The sequence below is a fragment of the Hylobates moloch genome, unplaced genomic scaffold (genome assembly GCF_009828535.3).
Source record: "Hylobates moloch isolate HMO894 unplaced genomic scaffold, HMol_V3 SCAFFOLD_27, whole genome shotgun sequence".
Lineage (NCBI taxonomy): Eukaryota > Metazoa > Chordata > Mammalia > Primates > Hylobatidae > Hylobates > Hylobates moloch.
Genome location: NW_026652302.1, coordinates 2,518,697 through 2,537,700, shown reverse-complemented (window position 1 = coordinate 2,537,700; position 19,004 = coordinate 2,518,697). Strand labels below are relative to the sequence as shown.

The following is a 19,004-nucleotide window of genomic DNA, read 5'->3' as shown; positions in this document are numbered from 1 at the left end:
AGTATTTTGCCCTCAGTCATTGATGAACAATTAGCCCATATTATTTATCCATTTTTAACGAAAAACTTGATATTAAATTTAAACTTTGTTAATTGCTTGCTATTTCTACATAATGTCAAAGACTGAATCAAAGGTAAAAATTTTGATAAGCAGGTTGGGCATGGTGGCTCACTCCTGTAATCCCAGCACTTTGGGAGGCTGAGGCGGGCAGATCACCTGAGGTCAGGAGTCCGAGACCAGCCTGGGCCAACATGGCGAAACCCTGTCTCTACTAAAAATACAAAAATTAGCCAGGGATGGTGTCAGGTGCCTGTAATCCCAGGTACTCCAGAGACTGAGGCAGGAGAATTGCTTGAACCCAGGAGGTGAAGGTTGCAGTAAACTGAGATCGCACCACTGCACTTCAGCTTGGGTGACAGAGTGAGAATCCATCTTTAAAAAATAAATAATCGTTTTTGATAAACAGTGGGATATTTGGACTTATTTTTTACACTATTTTAGAGAAATCTCTTATTTTTCAAGATGTAATATGTTTAATTCCTTTAAAATTGCATCTAGAAGGATATTGTAGTTATTGCCATAGAGATAATAAAAGCGATGCTATGCTACAGTGAAAAATGTCCTCCTGCTTCTAATTTTCCTATTCCTGGTCTCTTCACTTGAGAGGATTGTTATGAGGAAGAATATTGAACAGGGAGGAAGACCTAAGTGTTATTTCTAGTAATTTACCTGGAGTAATTTCTAATGTTTTATGAACATTTTAGTAATATTTCTAATGCTTGATTATTGTTATTTATGTTGTTACTTAATTAAAAAAACAGTACTAGTGAATGCCAACTACACTTTCACAATCAAACTTTAATACCTTTTTACTTATCTTAAAGCCTTAACAAAAGACAGTCCTCCCATAGAGCCTGGACTTCTCACAGCTGAAACGTTTTCTTGGAAATCCCTGAAACCAGGCAGTCTTGTTCTGAAGATTCACACATATGCTACCAAGGCTACAGTGGTTCGTCTGCCTGTTGGGTATGAAGTGACTTCATTTTACCCATAATAAAAATTGTTTGAAGGCTTGAAAATTGTTTGTTACTAAAGAAGTAAACAATATGGACTCCAAGACATTGTTTCTTAAAGCAACTTCTCAAGGCATAGGTCCATCATTATTATTCTTGAGAAAAACAATTCCAAAAAAACTACATTGAACAATACTGTACAATACCCCTTTGAGAGATTCATAATTGTCAAAGATTCTGGGAATATATTTAGTCAACAATACTGCTTAAGCTTGTTTAATCCAGCGTTTTCTAAAATTAATTTATAAATATTATACACATAACATTTATAATACTTTATTATGGATTTTCTCAAATATTTCTTATAAGTTTTCTCATCAATATTATAATACTTAGCAAAAACCTTGATTTTATTTAAACGCAAATTGAGAAATATGCATTTTCCCCTACCAATCTAGATTTTCCTGTGGCTTATTTTTGTTAGATATTACTTTTAATTCAGATAAAGCTGGTTAAACACATTAGTTTCAATTTTAAAGAAAACACATATGATGGAAAAGTTTTTTATTTTGATGAATAAAATTCAAAATATTACCTCAAATTTCAGATGAAAGAAATACTTTCACTAGGCTTTGAAATAAACATTTTCACTAGCTTTTACTTTTTTCCCAAGATCAATCATGCTAATTTTATGTGATCAATGAAAAGCTATGGCTCTAATGCAAAAAAGCAAAGTCTCAGCAACAAATGCTAAAATAATTGTGTCAAGCATCTAGTACTGCTAGAAAATACTACATTTTGAAACTTTGACATTTCTCACATCTCCCCTTTATACTCCAGCAAATCAAATTACTCTGTCTGAGTGCTTATTCATTGGGACAATCAAGGACAAGGAATTTAATAAAGAATCTTCTTATATCTGCTTTTCCCCCCACAGAATCTAAACCATCAGCATGTATGTTTTGAAGATGCTCTAAATCTGCAGTCCCCAACGCCAGGGCCATGGACTGGTCCTGGTCCGAGGCCTGTTAGGAACTGGGCCACACAGCAGGAGGTGAGCAGTGTCTGAGCTCTGCCTCCTGTCAGATCAGCAGCAGCATTGGATTCTCATAGGAGCGGGAATCCTATTGTGAACTGCACATGCAAGGGATCCAGGTTGGACACTCCTTATAAGAATCTAATGCCTGATGATCTGAGGTGGAACAGTTTCATCCTGAAACCATCCCCAAACCAAGTCCATGGAAATATTGTCTTCTGTGAAACCAGTCCTTGGTGCCAAAAAGATTGGGGACTGCTGCTCTAAATGCTCAATAACTGGAGGACCGTGAATATCCCTGCTCTCACAATATGACAACCTGGTAGAGGAGACACGATTAACATATATGAAATGATGCATTTGTGAGAAAAAGACTATGAAGCCTGCACAGCCCTATACCCGCATGAGTTTTTCTTGTTGTTAGGGAGAAATCAAGACTAGTCTTCACACCATGACTGCAGTGTGTGGGAGGTCACTCCAGCATGTACTGGAAAGAAGTTTGGCATTTAGCCTAACTATTTTTATCCTACATAATAAGTAAAGTGTAGATTTCATGATCCCGTAGGGTTCTTATAGAGTGCAAATTCAGAGATCCTTATCTCATCTGTGTTAAAAATTGAACTCTTCACTAACCTTTGACTTCATTTGAGTTCCAAAGTGTGAACAAGCAACTCACAGGTCAAATGCCACCACCCAGGAAGCACTCGGTTCTCATCCAGCATCCCTTCTCTTTAGGAGACACATGCTACTCTTCAACGCATACTCCCCAGTAGGACACTCCATACACATCTACAGCATGGTCTCATTTGTCGTTGGGGATGAACATGTTGTGCTGCCCAACTTTGAACCAGTAAGTATTTTTGCAATAGCAAGTTATTTATTTATTTAGAGATGGAGTCTCGCACTGTTGCCAGGGCTGGAGTGCACACTGTTGCCATGGCATGATCTCGGCTCACTGCAACCTCTGCCTTCCAGGTTCAAGCAATTCTCCTTGCCTCAGCCTCCCAAGTAGCTGGGATTACAGGTGTGCACCACCATACCCTACACATTTTGTTGTATTTTTAATAGAGACGGGGTTTCACTATGTTGGCCAGGCTAGTCTCAAACTCCTGACTTCGTAATCTGCCCACCTCAGCCTCCCAAAGTGCTGGGATCACAGGCATGAGCCACTGCGCGCAGCCACAACTGCAATTTTTATGTGCTTTATTTTCAAAGATTTTGAACTAAACACATTTTTATTTTATATTCAACTTATTCATTTTTTACCTTTTAGAACTATTAAGTATACTCTGCAAGAAATCCCCACATGCAACCATGAAGTCTATAATGAAGTCTGAACCCTGTAGGTATACAAGTGAAATATGTATACTTTTCTCCAACAACTGCTCTCACCTCTACTCTATTGAATCTCTTTTCATATCTGTTAATAGCTTAGTAAGATCCCGTGGCATCATTCGTTCTTTGGGATACAAAAGATCAGTGCAGTCCTTTTTAACACAGTTTAAAATTTTGGTCTCTTTCTCTCCTTTCATTTCTTCCTTTGCCTAAGGAATTTGGAGCATGTGTCTCTGGGATTTAGCAGGGAAGGAGTAGCTCACAAGGTTCTGTCTCTTCACCTTCGTCTCCTCTCACTCTTCTTGGTCTCTTCTCCTTGGTTTCTCTTGCTCCTCTGTTCTGACGGGGTCTGAAAGAAGAGACGAGGTCAATGGGACCAGTATGCCCCCTGACATCTTCCCTTGGTTTTCAATGCCCATTGTGCACGTGCATTTGGGAGAATATTTGCAGACGGCCTTCCCATTGCATAATTCCTGATGCTTCCTCAGCTCTAACTCTTTCCTACCAAAAAAAAAAAAAAAAAAAGAAACAAACAAAAAACAATTCCAAATAGCACAACCTTGTATTGATGGGATTCTCTAAGCCAGCCATCAAAAATTCGTGGCAAGCAGCTTGCTCCCACACGTCACACTCATGCATTCTTCCTTGTCTGAGCAGTGGCTGTGCAAGAGTTCCCAGGGCTGCCTCCTCTGTTTGCTGTGCCATCTCTCACCAGGTCTCTTTTGTCTTGCTCAACAGCCACAGCAAGATCACACAGCACAGCAAGTTCACTTAGACACAAATGTCACTTATTTCCCTAACTATGTTTATCTTGCTTATTTCAAATGGTCTTAAGAAAATAATTCTGCTTTATATGGTATACATTCTCAGTTTGTTGTCTTCCTTTAGATAATTTATCTCCCTGGGTGTTTATTTATTTTGGTCTGTGAGCTCACATTTCCCTGGAGATATCACTTCCTGATGTCGAAAAGATTGTTGGAGATCAAGTCCAAGAAGCCAAAGAGAATACACTGACCCAAGGGCAGAGAGACTAACGCTACTTAGAACCATAATTGATCCCTATCTAATATTTGACCAGAGAACTTTTCTGGTCATGGTTTCACTTTAGGGAGAAACACCACTGAGATGAAGCTATCTGTAGGCTTTGTGAGGATTCTAAGTCAGTGTGTTCCAGTAACGAGTCAGTTGCATCTGCTTCCATCAGTTTCTCACCCTAGCAAGGCATCTGTGCTTCAGGTGCACTTGCTGGGCCATTCCTCAAAATTTCAGGACAGAGTCAGGAATCATGATTGCACCATGGTGCCCTCTAAGGGGAAAAAGTTGTTTTGTTTTGTTTTGTTTTTTCCAATTTTACTTTTTTCATGCTGCTGCCAGGCAACTCCAGGACCACCCACCATACACCAACCACAACAGCTCCAAACACCTCACAGTTTTCTCTGATTTTTAAAAATTAGTTACTTCCTGAAATTCCTGTCTCCTTCTTGCTTCATGATTTTTTTAAGAGTTGATAGCAGGAGAGAGCCACCAGCCCATGCTAGGTCACCTTCTTGTCTTTTTTATCTTTCTGGCTTTCTCCCTGAAATCTCTGTCAGTCCTCAAACTCCACACAGTTTTTTGTCAGACTAATCCTAAATGTCCTCAGAACTAGGTCCGGTTATTAATACGGTAGGGAAATTTTATGTGATCCCCAATGTGGGGTGAATATTCCTCCTACAGATTCCCACTCAGGTAGGAATTGCGTTCCTTGTTTTTTATCTCTGAGACTGCAGAATTTAGTAAAACTGCCTTGATATCAAATCCTCTATAAAGAATTATTGAATCAGCCATATAGCAGAGGTTTCATATTTTCACAGAAATTAATTTGTATAAACTAGATGACACTTAAGGGTTAGTGAGGATGGCTGCCATGCTTTGTCTTCACAGGAGAGCTGCCGATTTACGGAACAGTCTCTGTTGATTATGAAAGCTATTGGAAACGTGATTGCTAATTTCAAAGATAAGGGTAAACTCTCTGCAGCTTTGAAGGATCTGCAAACAGCTCACTACCCTGTCCCCTTCCATGATAAAGAACTAACTGCACAGCACTTCAGGGTAAGCTTGTTTGGGATACGATGTTCAGAAGAGGAAATTTTCTTTTCAAAAGGGTATATCTCCCATTAGGTTACCTCTCAAATCAGAGCCAGAGAAAATATTTTGGATGGAGATAATATATTTGGGAAGTGATTTCAGAAAGCAGAAATGAGGGAGTAAAAAGAATGAAATGAGAAAGAGAAAGAAATTGGTTAAAGGATATGACAATTACTGCTGTGGCTTACTGGGAATCAGCTGTGCAGGGTGTCCTGAGGAAATATGTGGGACATCCCTTTAAAAGTTCCCACTCAAGGAGGGCAAGATGATGGTGCTTCTCCACCAACTCTTTTCCCCACTGTTAGGTGGCTGCTCTCAAGGGCTTTGACTTCCTCACACTTACAACGTGTGCCTCTGCCAGGCTGAGTAGCATTCTGGCTTCACAGGAAGCCTTGAGGTAGTGAAGCAAAGAGACTTTCTGGTAACCGCTTCACAAGGCACATATGGACCCATCCACTGCAGCTGCACTAAAACCAGGTGGGCTTAGGTCTGGCTTTTTAACCCTCACACTATTGACAATTTGGGTCAAATAATTATTATTCTCTTTCTTCAATTTTTTTTGGGAGAGATTTAGAAGGATTTGTATAAGTTCTTCTTCAAATGTTTTGTAAAATTCAGCAGTAAAGCCATCAGGTCATGCACTTTTATTTGATGGGAGACTTTCTCTTTTTTCAAGAGATGGGATTTTGCTCTGACACCCAGGTTGGCTTGCAGAAGCATGATCATAGCTTATTGCAGCCTTGAACTCCTGGGCTCAAGTGATCCTCGTGTCTTACCCTCCCAAGTAGATAGGACTACAGGCATGGACCACCACACCTGGCTAATTAAAAACAAACAAAAAAATTTGGGGTAGGGGGCAGTCTCACTATATTGCCTACACTGGTCTTAAACTCCTGGCTTCAAGCAACCCTCCTGGCTTAAAGTTCTGGGGTTAGAGGCATGAGCATTGCACCTGGCCACCATGAAATACTTGTTATTACTAATTTAATATTACCTGTACATGTCTAGGAATTTGTCCTTTACTTCTGGGTTATCCAACTTGTTGGCATATAATTTTACATAGTAGATTCTTACGATTCTTTGTATTTCTGCAGTTCATTTGTAATGCCCTGTAGAATATTTAATAGCATCTCTGGTCTACACCCTTTAAACACCAGTAGACTCCAGTTGTGATAACGAAAAAGACTTCAGACATTGCCAGATACCTCTGCAGGGAGGGGTAGCATTGCCAGATTTAGCAAATACAAATAGAGTACACCCAGTTAAATTCTATTTTGTGTTTAAACAAACCATATGTGCAATATTTAGAACAGAAATATACTACTGTCCTAGTATACTTATAAAATTACTTACATAATTACTTATATAAAATGTATTTTATCCATTATTCAAAGTTGACTGGGTGTTTGGGGTTCTTGAGGAAATATAATTAGAAATAAAATCTCCCAAACTAGATGACGTGTTCACAAGGCAGAAGAGAAGGAAAACAATTTATTGTTGAATGAAGTTTAAGCCAGAAGGTGGTGCACATCACAGGCAATCTGCTAAGAGATTGCAAAGACAAAAACAAACAAAATCTTACCCCAGGCAGATACAGCCCATTTCACACGTACTGTCAAGATAAACAATATGTAGTCCTCCAGGAAAAAGACTCCATAGCACCTCTTGCCACACAACATAGTTCATCCCAAATTCACTTGGTATGGGGATGACCATCTGTGTTAGGTAATTAGCTTTATCTAAAAGAAAAATACACTTGTAACACCTTCGTATCAGCAAGGTACCTACCAATGGTAGTCTCCTACTCTCCCAAAGAAACTGGGAAATAAAATATGGGTGCTATCTTCCATGATGATTAACGTTTCAAAGAAATGGTTCTCAGGTCCTGGAGAAAAACGTTCCTGGGCTATTAAATGGGCAAGAGGTTTATTTAGCTTTTAAGAAAGATTTACTGGCCAACGTGGTGAAACTCCATCTCTACTAAAAATAGAAAAATTAGCCAGGCATGGTGTGCTGGTGGGCGCCTGTAATCCCAGCTGCTTGGGAGATAGAGAATTACTTGAACCTGGGAGGCAGAGGTTGCAGTAAGCCGAGATTGCACCACTGCACTCCAGCTTGGGCAACAGGAGCAAAACTCCATCTCAAAAATAAATAAATAAATAAACAAACAAACAAGATTTACATATGTTTCCGAGAGAGAGAGAGAGAGAGAGAGGAAGAGAGAGAGAGGAAGAAAGAGAGAGAACTTATCGTTACAAGTGTCCTAAATGTAAATGCTCTAAGGCAAAGGATGTGGGGGGAGCAACCTCTTTCCTTATTTTTCATAGGGAGTGATTAAGCCTCTTATTTTTTAATTTGTACTTCCCCTTACAGTGTAATGTATTTAATTTGGCAATGCTGCCTGAGGGGCAGATCAACTCCAGTTGAGAACTACTCACCTACAGCATGAGAGTAATATACAAGAAATATTTGCCATAATTCACCTGTAGAACAAGTCTGATAGTGCCCCCACCCTTAAGTAAACTCTCATCCATTCTTCAAGTTGGTAGCTGGTCACAAGGTCTAAAATTAAACAAATAAATAATTAAATCACCATATGACAAAAAAAGCTGTAGTCTCTACAGCTACCACCAGCCTTGAGGCCACAATCAGTATTCAACAGCTCTCTCCTCTACCTCCCATTCTAGATTGCCTTGTCTTGCAGCCAGTTCTTCTAGTTGTTTACCTGGTGTGTGATCCAGATTCTCCATCCTGATGGGTGCAGGATCTTGGCTACCTTACTGTAGCCAGGCCATGGTTGCTGCAATTACTCATTTACTATGGAAGCATCAAGAAGTGTCCCAGCAAATTTCAGACCAAATTCTCCCTGCTCCCTCAATGTAGCAGAAACCCTAATACCTCATGATAATCAATGTGAATTCTCCTCCTATCCTGTTATATTAACTCCTTTTTTTCTGCTTCTCCACCAAGATGAGAGGCCCAAAGCAACCACACATATGTCATAGTTTAGTTTTATCATAAATAATACCATATTCCCTGGTGGAATTACCCCTTGTTTCCTTCCCTCAAGAAATGTGTTCTGAAATCTAGCAAACCGGTTATTGTGGGGGAATTGGGCACAGAGTCTGCAAATGGGTCACGTCAGATGATGGGGAGAGAGGCCAATCTTACTTGCAACTTTTGAATCTCAGGCCTGTGTGTTTTAACTATGTGGATACAGCACCAGATATTGGTCTTTGGTTCCATATGTACGTACTTCAAGTGACATCTCCAGGCTGGCTTTTTAACTGAGCCTTCTATGTGTCATTGCAATCTACCAGGAATTTTATCAATTCTATGTATGGTATATGTTAGGACCAACATGTTCCAGACTATTCCCAGTGATTAAATCTTTACTCTATAATGCAACTCTTGATCCACGGGTATGTTAGCTGAATCCCATGTTTGTAAACCAGATTTTCTATAACCTCTTGGATAATGATGCTGGCCAAGGTACCAAGGACACAGAAAGCAAACTCATAGCTGAGGCAGGAGTCAATTCTTGTAAGGAATCAGTGACCCACCTAATGGACGTCTAGTCCACTGAGAGCAACTTGCCCCCAAGTAACTGGCCGGACTTCTCAGGGGATGATACCATATCAAAGACCAGAGTCAGTTTCTGCTGCTGATAGATTAGATGACTGAGCCTGGATGAAAGAGAGCCCAGGTGGTTGGTTCACCATTTCGTGCTACCAAGATTACTCCGCATGAGCCCAATGTAGCTGGCCCTGATTTAATATGTAAGGGATCTTGGTGAATGAATCACTTATGCAAAAGGAAGCTACTTTGGTAAAAAAATAAAAATAAAAAATAAAAATCTCCACTTATACTTTGATAATTACACAACTATGTGACATATGATGAAAAAATTTTGTCTAAATAAGTCTAAAAGAGGTTTTTTCATAATGAGGTTAGTACTACTAAGTGACTAAAAAAACTCTAAGAAACATATTTTCATTTTATGTAGCATATGAAATAATAGTGTGTCTTACAATGGATGGCATCTTAGAATCAATAAAATAAGCTATGTAACTTGCTTAAGCACAAGGATAATGCTACTTTTTTTTACCTTGTTCTTTACCTCCTCTACCAGTTTAATACTGTATTTTAATTGAGTCTATGTTATAAACATTGCTGTAGTGATTACATTTTATTAAACTAGAAATAATCAAATGATAATTTTGGTCTCCTACTGGGCGAGTGAGACTTCAAAGAATCTTCTGTTAGGTTGTGTGTATATCTGAGAAATGGTTTTTATTTTTTATTTTTAGAGTATCTAAAAGTTTTTTTAGAGCTTTTCTGGCCAGATGATGGTATTTTCTTGCTATAAAAAAAATTAATGTACTTTATCTGTTTCAGGTTTTTCATCTTTCCTTATGGCGTTTAATGAAAAAAGTTCAAATAACAAAACCTGCTCCAAACTTCAAATTTGCATTTCGGGCTATGGTTTTGGACTTGGAGTTACTCAATTCCTCCTTGGAAGAGGTTTCTTTAGGTATCCGTTAATTGTATATATTTAATCAAGGAATTCCTAGTTTTAAGTAAGGTAAATAATTTGAGAAATGTGTTTGTGGACTGTCATGGAGTTCAAGCAATGCTCTAAGAGCTCAAGGGGCTCCAAGGACCTGCTGGGGATCCCCTACTCCTCATCCCCACCACATACACTTCTAGGGAAGTGTTTTACAGGGGAGAATTTCCCTGTTTTATTTACTCCTAACCTTAAAAATATGGAAGTCACTAATCTACATGGTTTGATTTGAAGAATTCTGGCAAGATCCTCTGACCCAAGTAACCCTACTTTTCTCTCTTCTTCCCATGCTCTGCTCCCATCATTTTAACATGTCTTTTATTTTTGAGAGAAATCTCTGGCTATATTCACACAGAAATCAATAGTAGTTCACCAAGATGTCCCTATTTTGTGTGTTTTCCCTCCTGCAAAATATTTACATTCTAACAAGAACCACCTAGAGCCGGCGATATTAAATATGATGCTAACTCTTGCAATGTAGAATTTTATATGTTGGAGGGCTTTGGCAGCTAAAGGCGTTGAAACTTGGGGAAGGGATTAAATATAACTTTCAGTTCAAAGTTTGTTTTTCCCTTTCCAGTGGAATGGCTGGACGTTAAATATTGTATGCCCACAAGTGATAAAGAGTATTCTCCTGAGGAAGTAGCAGCAGCAATTAAAATTCAAGCCATGTGGAGAGGAACTTATGTTAGATTGCTTATGAAAGCCAGAATACCAGGTATGATTGTCCAAACATTCATAAAATGAACTTGTTTGTATAAGAATAAATATTTATGTGCGTTAATGAAAGTATTTTAGAGTCACCCCACTTTATGGCTCAGCTAATTAATTTCAGTCCTCTAAATAATGAAATTATTTGAAATAGGAAGCATGTCCAATGCACTGAGTGTCTTGTTTCCCGGATTGGCACAGTGTCTGGCGCATCATAAGCACACAATAAATACTTGCTGAAAGAACGAATGAAAAAATGAATGAATGATCAGCTTTGTTTTCCCAATCTATTGCAAGTTCTTTTAAAACAGGGAACTGGTCTTTTTCTGTATATATCTCAAGTACCTAGCACTGTGCTACCTCAGTCAGACTCAGCTAAGTCATAGATATTTTCACGTTTGCAGATGATTTTTCAAACAAATGAATGAATAAGTGAATGAATAAACTAATGCATAATAAAGAAGCCACTATGTATGTCCATAGTGACATACATCTAGAAGACATAAAATGCATTTTAAATGTGTTCTTAAATGTATTAAATCAGATACATCTGTGTATATGAAAAAAAAATCTTTTTGCTAAAAGGTCAATTTTATTAGCTTAAAATAAAACATGGCAGATGCAAAACTTATATTCAAGCACTTTGGGAGGCTGAGGTGGGCAGATCGCTTGAGCTCTGGAGTTCAAGACCAGCCTGGGCAACATGGGGAAACCATGCCTCTACAAAAAATATAAAAATTAGCCAGGCATGGTGGCATGTGCCTGTAGTCCCAGCTACTTGGGAGGCAGAGGTGAGAGGATTACTTGAGCCCAGGAGGTGGTAGTTGCAGTGAGCCTGAGCCGAGATCACAGCACTACACTCTAGCCTGGGTGACAGGGTGTGATCTTGTCTCAAAAAAACGAAAAACAAAAAATGTATATTCAATTATTTTCATTCTGTGGTTTTTGCTGACATTTTGATAGGAGAAGCCTTACCTCCAATAGAATTCTTTACATATATTGAAACATTTTCTTGTGAAAAAAAGGACCTATTTAAAACATTTAATGATAATATTTAAAATGTTTTAGCAGTGAAAACATCAGATACACAATGGTTTAAAAACCCTAAATTACATAGTTTAATGATAGTTGTCTAATTTAATGGGGCTTTTTTTCCCCATTACAAAACATATGCATTCATCAAACTCAATATAGGATGTCTTGCTTTATTTTGTGCTGCTATAATGGAATACCAAAGACTAGGTTATTTATAAAGAACAGAGATTTATTTCTTACAGTTCTGAAGGCTGGAAAATCCAAAATCAAGGGGTTTGCAACTGGACAGAGCCTTTATCCCATGAGGAAGGTGGCAGGGCGAGAGAGCACATTCATGAAAGAGAAAGAGAGAGATAAAGGAGGGATAGAGAGAGCCAGAATTCATCTTTTTATCAGGAAGCCACTTCTGAGATAACTAACGCACTTTTAATAATCACATTAATTCATTCATAAGGGCATAGCCCTCATGAGCTAATCACCTCTTAAAGGTTCCACTTCTCAGTGCTGTTACTTTGGGAATTAAGTTTCTAACACATAAAGTTTGGGAAATATATTCAAACCATGCATATGGTAAAATATGCTTTTATCATCCATATATGTTGTAAAAATTTTCATATAATGATTTTACTTCCCTTTTTAGAGACTGAAAATATGGGCAATTTAGTAATGGACTTCATAGAGTTTGTGTTCAACTATTCAAAATGTCTTTTTAATAGTGTTTGCATTTTTTCCACTCAGCATATATTTATTGAATAACTCTTGACTGTACGGCAGTGTTACATATTTTGGCCTTATAGCAGTCAATAAAACTGACAAGGTTTCTACTCTGATGAATCTTGTATGTTAGTGAGAGTAAGCATATAATAGACAAGTAAATATATGAAGATATCAATTTCAGATGCTGGTAAATACTATGAAGAAATTAAGATAGGATAATTAGAAAAAGAATGTTAGTTTCTGATACAGTAAGTTTGAGGCTCTTAATAAGGATTCACATTTTCTTGACAAATTATCTACTTTTAAACCATTTGCAGATAATGCAGTAGATTGAGCTCTAATAAAATCCTATTAGCCATTCCTCTTTAGAAAAATTGGATGGATTACTTTTTCTGAGATAAGATCTGTCACAAAAAAAGTTTTAGTGTGACAGAGTTCTCCTTATGTAAACACTTTGATGACTATCTTAAATTAGGTCAAGCAATATTTTAAGACTTTAAATTAAAGATGAAGGGAAACAACATAATACGGTGAGCAGAGCTCTTGACTAGAAGTTTGTAGCTCATATTTTAAACCTGATTTTTCTGCTAATGAAGGCTATGACTTTGGATACCATCTTACTTGTGAGTTTCAACTTCATTTGTGGAAATGAAGGCTTTGGACAAGATGATCTTTCAGGCATCTTAAAGCTTAACGTTGTTATTTATTATTATTTTTAGACACAAAAGAAAATATCAGTGTTGCAGATACTCTTCAAAAAGTTTGGGCTATATTGGAAATGAATTTAGAACAGTATGCAGTTTCTCTCTTAAGGTAAAGCAGTCAAATGATATTTTTATTGCAGTATATTGTCCTTTTGTCAAAGTCCAGTTTGAATACTACCATATTTGTTGAGAGCTCCCCAGTCACTGCAGCTAGAACCACACCATTACTTCGGACCTTCCACAATATTTTATCTGAAACATTTCTATGGTACTTGCTACTTTTTGTCTATGTTTTAATTGCACGGAACTAAAATTCTGAGCAGAAAACCTCTAGGAGCAGAACAAAGTTTCCTTAAATCTTATGGTACTGAGAAGACAAAAATTAAAGTTTAGGACCTGATAGCAGATGAGATCCCAGTCAACAAATAGTCAGATGAAATCCTTGGAGGACAACACTTTCTAAACAGGGACAAGGCATAGGTAGATTGAACCTTAGAAAAACTGCATTCTAACCATAACTCATGTCCAACAGTCAAGCTAACCTGAAAAAAACAGAAAAAAATTACACACCCACTCACCTCCCCCCCAATATATACACACACAGTACATTATGGAAAATATGTGGAACCATACTCTCTGGTGATTTAGATTTCAGAGGTGGCAGAAAAAAAACCTCTAAACATGACTGTTATGAAAATGAGCAAGAAAATAAATAATAAAGAAAATAGATTAAAAGTTTGAGAATTTAATAAAACACAGACAAATGGAAAGTACATCAATGAACATTTTAATAACCAAAATTAGGAACTCAATGAATTTAACCACAGATTAGGCACAGTAGAAGAAGAACTTAGTGAACTGGGTAATATGTCAATAAAAAGTATCTCAAGTGAAGCTAAGAGAAAATGAGTGGAAAATAGCATAAGGGACTTGTGAGGCATTCTCAGAAAGCTTAGTGTGTAAGTAATTGGAATGACAGAAGGTACAAAGATAACAGGTGAGAACTTTCCAGAACTGATAAAAGACATCAATTTACATTTTCAGGAGACTCTGCAGACCCCATGCAAATTACTTGATTAACCTTTACTCCAGAACCCATTTCCTGAAAGGGTTACACTTTTGCCTAAAGTTTTAATTGTATGAATGCACATAAGGAGCACAAACCCTCTTTTCCAACCTGCTTTTGTATTTTGGGGCTACCAGGAGGAGATCTCTAGGTCAGATCTTACACCTAATTTTCATGAAGGCAATGTGCTAAAAAGTTAGTGTTCCTATTAGAGAATAGGATCAGTACACCAGGGAGGTGTATTTGAAACACTAGCATAATACCTTCAGGGGATTGTCGTTCTTCTCCATGTGATCTTCCCACTACAGCCAAGACCATTTCACGGAATCTCAGCTCATATCTGATACAGAGGCCATGCTCTTTCAATGCTTTGAGTTCTACATACACATTTCTTGGACAGATAAAACCAAAAAGTCTGTTATTTAAACTCAAATGCCAGTGGCATCCAAAGCTACCTTATCCTAACAGGCATTAATTCTATGGTTAAGAGCACATAATTTGACACAAGACCTGAAGCTAACCCCAGCTCTACTAATTATTGTTATCTAAGATAAGATTCTTATTCTCTCTAAACTTAATTTTTATATATAGCATAGGGATAATAATATTTACTGTATAGTTCTATTCCCTCTTAAATCTGTAAAGACAAATTAAGGTAGACAGGAAAAGTACTTAGCACAATGCCACAGATTGAATCATTACAAAAAAGTAGCCATTGTAAACGTTGGTATTGTCATTACTACTACATGTGGAACTTTGAGGTTCTGAAGCCTAGCCTTTCATTCTCAACTCTGAAGGGGAAGAACTTCCCCCAAGTCAACTTGGGGAAGACTGAGTTTACCAATTTATGATTTAGTCTTAAGATTGAATCCCATTTGAATCCCATTTCATCTTTTATTATTATTTAGACGGAGTCTCGCTCTGTCGCCCAGGCTGGAGTGCAGTGGCGCGAACTGGGCTCACTGTGAGCTCCGCCTCCTGGGTTCACGCCATTCTCCTGCCTCAGCCTCCCGAGTAGCTGGGACTATAGGTACCCACCACCACGCCCAGCTAACTTTTTGTATTTTTAGTAGAGACGGGGTTTCACCGTGTTAGCCAGGATGGTCTCGATCTCCTGACCTCGTGATCCACCTGCCTTGGCCTCTCAAAGTGCTGGGATTACAGGCGTGAACCACCACGCCCAGCCGAATCCCATTTCATCTTAACAATTCAATCCAATTGTGTGGATGCACACAGAGAGAACAGACCCTCTTGTACAAGTTGCTTCTGCATTGTGGAGCCTATCATAGGAAAATCTGTGGGTCAGATCTTGCACCCAATTTTCTTGCAAATGATGTCTAAAAAACAAACTCCCCTGTGAGGCATCGTATCAGATAAAAATCTGACTAAATTGAAACCAATTCTTAATTAAGACTAAATCTTCCAACTCAGGTATATCACCCTGGGTCATTCAAAATATTCTATATAGTTCATCAGGATTTTGATGGCCCTACATTCATTAAAAGGGTAGAATGTTTAAGGGGAACAGTGACAGTCTGGGAAGACCAGAAATCACACCCTCATTTTAGAATGGTGACAGGTCCCGTTACAGTCAATTCCCACTGCGACGAGCTTAATTCCTATGTTGGTTGAGCCAACATCCTTGTATAGATTAGGCCAGCCCTCTGTGATTTACAGGGATGTCCTGCATTGACAGACCTGCACTTTATAGCTCCTAGTTAGAATTATCATACCATTGATCATCCAAACTAGGACATTGACAAAAAAAGATGGAGAACTGTTAATAATTAGGCCAGGACTGTAAGTATAAACCACAGCTATCCCAGGCAAGCCAGGATATATGGTTACCCTATTATTTGTCCTTTTTACCATTTTAAAAGGCCTTTTAAACCCCTTCCAACTATAATCCTGTTAGTTTCCTCCTACCAAAAGCCTATGATCAACAAAAACCTAACAAAAACCAATGATGAAATGGAGTATGTGACTTTTGTCTTCCATGAGGACCACCATGGCTTTGCTTTCCACTGACAATCAATGAAAACATCTGCCTCTGGAAGATAAGAACACCTCTGGTTCTGTCTAGACCTCTAAAAGAGAATCATGTGCTATGGCCATAATGCTTCCATCTCAGCTAATACCTGAGACATCGTATAAAGGGCTTTATATTCCCAGTGCTACTAAGGGCACATCCAGTTTGTGGCAGAATAGGAGGGATAAGACCCAGAAAATCCATCACATCATCACTCCCATTATGTTCTGTAATATATCACAGCCTTCCAGGGGGAAAACGTGGAGAAACCTCAGCTCCATAATTAGTTTAGCAGTGTATACTCTACTCCCTTATACACTCAGAAATTATGCAGGAGGAAAGCCAGCCCTCTCCACTTGCACATGGCCTTAGATTTTTAAAATCTATTTTTCCAAACATATTTCTCACTTTAAACTCCATTTCAGTCTCCATTTTCTCTACTTTAATTCCAGGCCCTTTGGTGACTCTCACCCAGTTTTGTTGCTGGTTTACCTGCTTCTAGTTTTTCTATCCTTATAGCTTCAACTTTGGTTCTGGTTTCCCACCTGTAAACTTTACTCCCTCAATCATGAATCATGCTCTCCTTTGAGAGCCTCAGATAACTTTGGGCACCTTTGACAGACATCTTTTGTGATTGACCTAGAATGGGTCCCCTTCCCTTGGCACCATGTATCAGGGACTACACAGACCCCCTTTGATCAAGATCTCAATCTAGCCAACAATGACTTGCAATATCTTATACTATTTTTTGTCATTTCTTTTTGTAAATAGAGTTTATCTTTAAAGTGGCTTTTGCCATTGATACATAATTTATTTTTATATTTCTAGACTAATGTTTAAAAGCAAGTGCAAGTCTTTGGAATCTTATCCGTGCTATCAAGATGAAGAAACTAAGATTGCTTTTGCAGATTATACTGTGACTTATCAAGAACAGCCACCAAATTCTTGGTTTATAGTATTCAGGTGAGTTGTTATATAATGACAAATATGTCTCTAAATGGCTTGCAATATCTGTATTTATGAATACTTATTTATGATAGTAGTAAAGGTATTAGCTTCTGGGTTGCCTTCATAAGTTAAAATTCTTCCACACTTGGCATTTTAAATGAGATATTATAGAAATTTTTATCTATTCTTTTCATCAAAATATGAAGAATGTTTAGTAATTATTAGAACCTTTTATGTTCATGATAAAAATACTATAACAAATTAATATGCTTTTAGTATAGAAAAAGATCCTTTAATTTCTAAGCAATAGTATATTTGGTAAAAGTCACAAATTACTTATAAAATTGATTTTTTAATAGAGTTTGCATTTACTTGACAAAATAACATATTAATAGTAATTTTTAAAATAATATAATATGTGTGCCTTTTAGTTATTTGGAACTTTGGATTTTTAAAAAAATTTCTTGGCATTAATGCAAATTTTTAACTTCCTTTAAGATTCATGTCAAGGGAAAGTTCATGCTTTTATAATTACAGAGAAACATTTTTGGTTCCTCAAGATATGATTTTGGTTCCCAAAATATATACTACACTTCCAATCTGTATCCTACATGTTGTTAATAATGACACAATGGAGCAAGTGCCAAAGGTGTTCCAAAAAGTGGTGCCTTATCTTTATACCAAGAATAAGGTAGGTATAAAATTTATTCTCCACATATAATAGAAAGGCAGTGAAAAGTCACCAGCTTGTAGAGGGTCCTGAAGGGAGGGCAGAGTTGTTTTTAATCTACTTAACAGGCAAATAAGGCCCCGATCTTTCACTATAGAAGTCCCATATATTTAACAGTAGGAGATATTTAATGTAAATGCTAAAGCATTCTTTACCTCTCAATGCTCTTTCTTCTTCTTCCAAAAGAAAATATGACAAAAGAAATCATTAGAAATTCTAATTATTGAAATTTAAGAAACATATAAATGCTTAAAATAGAAATGCATCTAAAGAGCTCCTTTAGCCTTATCCCAAAACCAAATCAGATGATTATCTTTGTTTCCCACTGGGTTTTTATTCTACTCCTGTGTATTTCAGAAAATTGTAGTCACATAAGCCACCAACCATCACCACCTCATTGTGAGGGCTACATAAATTCCTTTACCAGCCAGAGGCACTTGGGGACCTTACTGTGGCTACATTATAGACCCTGATCTCTGACCTTCACTCAAACCACATTGCTTCTCTGTTTATTTAAATCTCATATTTTGTCTTTTCAGTCATTTCCTCTAAGAGAGAACCACAACAAATGATAATGTATACCTAGCTGGCTATGAAGAGGGCTGTTTTAGCTCTGATCTTCCATTCTGCAGCTTTATGTCTTTGAACCTCTTCATTTTTCTTTTTGAGTTATGTCTGTACTTGACTTCTGAGATTCATTTCAGCCTATGATTCTATACATTATTTTGTGTAAATTAGAACATACTTATCTCATGAATACTGCTTTTGTGTAAATGAAGAATACATTTAAAAATGTATTAACTCCATAAAAATCCTAATAGCTCTTTCACGGTGTCTTAGAGATTTTAGGAGACATTTTAAAAATAAGGACAATTAAATTTTTGATGAAACTACTTAACCCCATTGATACATATGTGTGTATATGTGTATATTATATACATATATAATCTGCTTTCTTGAAATTTTTTTACCATTTTATTATAATT

General features: G+C 37.4%; 1 protein-coding gene across 1 annotated transcript in view; it reads left to right on the top strand.

The window, feature by feature from the left end:
* Nucleotides 1–19,004, top strand: part of LOC116463107 (androglobin) — a 183,641-nt gene that overhangs the window by 107,109 nt on the left and 57,528 nt on the right. The window contains exons 18-25 of the mRNA XM_032146070.2: nt 885–1,026; nt 2,785–2,899; nt 5,308–5,475; nt 9,910–10,045; nt 10,659–10,796; nt 13,261–13,354; nt 17,169–17,303; nt 17,826–17,979. Coding sequence (XP_032001961.1) covers nt 885–1,026; nt 2,785–2,899; nt 5,308–5,475; nt 9,910–10,045; nt 10,659–10,796; nt 13,261–13,354; nt 17,169–17,303; nt 17,826–17,979 — 1,082 coding nt within the window. The remainder of the gene's footprint in view (nt 1–884; nt 1,027–2,784; nt 2,900–5,307; nt 5,476–9,909; nt 10,046–10,658; nt 10,797–13,260; nt 13,355–17,168; nt 17,304–17,825; nt 17,980–19,004) is intronic.